The 2,873-nt window shown below is 43.7% G+C and overlaps 1 protein-coding gene across 1 annotated transcript; it reads right to left on the bottom strand.

Annotated features, from left to right (window-relative positions):
* Positions 1–1,123: 1,123 nt before the first annotated feature.
* Positions 1,124–1,390, bottom strand: F5147DRAFT_591826 (uncharacterized protein; the record flags this gene model as incomplete). The annotated part of the gene is made up of 1 exon (XM_041432200.1): positions 1,124–1,390. A coding segment is annotated over one exon (267 nt), but the record flags the coding sequence as incomplete, so codon positions are not given.
* Positions 1,391–2,873: the final 1,483 nt, after the last annotated feature.

Below are 2,873 nucleotides of genomic sequence, written 5' to 3'. Positions count from 1 at the left end.
CAGAAGTAATCCTCAACACTCCTTGACTGTTCTGAAGCCTCCACACATCTGTCCAAGTCATCCAAAGGTAGTCCATCCACTTCTGAGGGCCATTCTCTTCTGCAATCCACTGTACCATGTCCTGTCCATGTCCATTTGACTTTGCTGGCATGTTTTTACTCCATTTGTCTATTATTGAATATGTCATAGGAACAGATATGTTGGCGGCCCATAGGGAGCCTCAAATAATGCATATAGCAGCACACCTCATGTATTATTATATGGATATCAGTCTAGCAACTCGCCTTGAGTCTTATTATAAGTGCAGAAGCCTATAGACAAAAGTAGTGGCAGAATATTTTGGATCCAAAGTACATGTAAACAAACACTACATGCTGTGGACGATGGGAAAACATGTAATAGCAACTGGCTGCAACATGGGTAATGTGCGAAATAAGAACTACGCACCTAGTGGGGCTAGCAGGATAGGACATGTAAGGCTGGCAATGAGTTCAGCAGGGAATTGCGAACAAAAATTGGTAGATAAGAGACATGTTAGCAGGTAACACAAAGAAAGATAGAACAAGGATTAGAGATGAGGACTTTTCGGAGGAGCTTTCAATCATTCTTGGAGCAGGGATCTCACTGTAGGATTCGCTGTAGGTATGAGTGTACATGGACGGTTTATATATGTTTTCTAGTAGCTTACTATGCCGAAATGAGAGTGAAGAGCATGTGGAAAGTGAAAAGATATCAGTGAAGCAAGGGTATCGTGAAGGTTGAGCACAAGGTGCGATAATGTCAAGGAGAGAAAGGAGATGTAAAGAGGAGAAATGAAAAGAATGTATCCATGTAATTGGGATGCAAGGAGTTGCGCTCTTCGCATCAATGAATCATGTGGATGACATCGACTGCATGGTTCGAGCGTCTTCATTTTTGAAGCATGGTCGGCGCATAGAGAATATTAAATCCTTACACCACCTCCCCACTTTGAATATCGACCATCCTCAGTCGATCTTCAAACTAATAACTAAAAAGAACACTTCGTATCATATGTCAAACCAGCAAAGAAGAATCAAGAGAATCAAAATGAAGAAAGAAAAACAAGGGAAAAAAAAAGAAAATATCAAGAACACATCTAGTCTTATTCTGGAGTGGTGCCTTCGAGGTCATGTGGATTGAGATAGTGCATGACTTTGATAGACAAGGGTGAGCAAGGGTGGTAGGGAATGAGTCGAAAGGCCGCAAATTTGAGTTTTGACAGGGTTCCATCAACTTCTGTGAGACGATGAGGACCATTCGGAGAATGCGAGACCACAACCATAGGACCGAAATATCTTGGCTTGCACTTTGCATTAGAGGCAGCTTCGACTTTCTTGTTCAGAACTAGGACAAGAGTGCCTGGTTTGAAATCATATTCGTGAATGGTTTGAGAAACTCGCCGCTCAAAGTCCTTGATAGATGCAAAACAACTTTTGAGCACATGGGCGTGAATATCGGCCAAATCTTCCTCTCTTTAGCTAATTGACGAGCATGTATTGCGATGAGATGGCTTGTGGAGAGTTGAGCAGGAATATCAGGGAGGAGGAATGTGGCTTCGGTGATGTCGAAAGGTAAGACAGGCTCTATGCTGCGTGCCATGAAGAATGGAGTGTGGCCAGTAGACTTCCATGTCGTGACGCGGTCAGCCCAGAAGACATGGTGCATGAGAGTTGGCCATTGAGTGATGTCGCCATTGCAGGTTTTAACGAGTGAGTCTTGAATGGTTCTGTGAGAATGTTCAATGAGGCTGTTTGCCTTTGAATTATAGGCGGATATTCAAATGTGCCAGATGTGATATTTGTGTGCAAGCCAATCGAGCATGGCGACAAAAGGTGACCCATTATCCATTACGATTTCTTTAATGGCGCCCCACCGGCAGAGAACATCCTCAAACAAAAATGCACCCAACGTCCTCCCAGTCTCTTTTCTCAACATTCTAAACTCAGGCCAAGCAGTTAATGAGCATCATGCTTGAATGATGTAAGAGAATCTGTGAGATGCGGGCATATACATAGAGTTGGTAAAAGCTTTTTGGAAGAGAGTTGCAGGAATAGAGATGGTAGGAGGGAGGACTACTTTTTCGATGGAACGAGTTTGACATTGGTGACAGGTTTTGAGGTACCAGGATACGTCTTTGTCAAGGGAAGGCCACCAGAAGCGGTCTGCAATTGTCCTTTGAGTATGGTAAAAACCATTGTGCCCAAGTTTGTCATGAACTTCATGGAGAATGCGAGCTCCATCAGGAGCAGAAATGATGAGTAGGTGCTGTCCTGTTGCCTCTTTTCTCCATAAGCAGTTTCCCTGCACGAAAAATTGATGTGCACATTTAGCAAGATGAATCTGATCCTTGCTTGGGATGTTTGGGGGAAAGAAGAGGGTATTGAGGTAGGTTTGGATAGTCCACAGATCGTCATCATGGCGAGAGGTTACACTATTGGAAGGAATTTCGTCTTTGGACAAGTCTGGTGTGATGGTCAGAGCACTTTGCATCCTTTCAGCAAGCCACTCGTTATTAACTTCTTTTGCCACCCATATTCTGCATCCCAGTATTTCTTCAATCCACTCTTCAACATCTTCCGTTGTTTCATCCAAGTCTTCTTCGTCTCTGGGTGCTGTGGGCCGTCGAGACAATCCATCTGGTGCTACATGTTTGTTTCTGGGGACATGTCTAAGGGTGAAGTCAAAGAGGGAGATGCTAGCTATCCAATGATTGATGGCAGTGTTAGGTTGGATATCAGGATGATTGAGCATGCCCCAAATATACTTTGCATCCACTTTGATGGTAAAGCTTTTGAGTTCGATGAGCCATACCTTTGCTGTGCGCAAGGCTCAAAATAAGCCATATAACTCGA

This window comes from Suillus discolor (genome assembly GCF_016758755.1).
Source record: "Suillus discolor strain FC423 chromosome Unknown F5147scaffold_611, whole genome shotgun sequence".
Lineage (NCBI taxonomy): Eukaryota > Fungi > Basidiomycota > Agaricomycetes > Boletales > Suillaceae > Suillus > Suillus discolor.
Note: the sequence above shows the minus strand (reverse complement) of the source record. Positions and strands in the feature narration are given on the sequence as shown.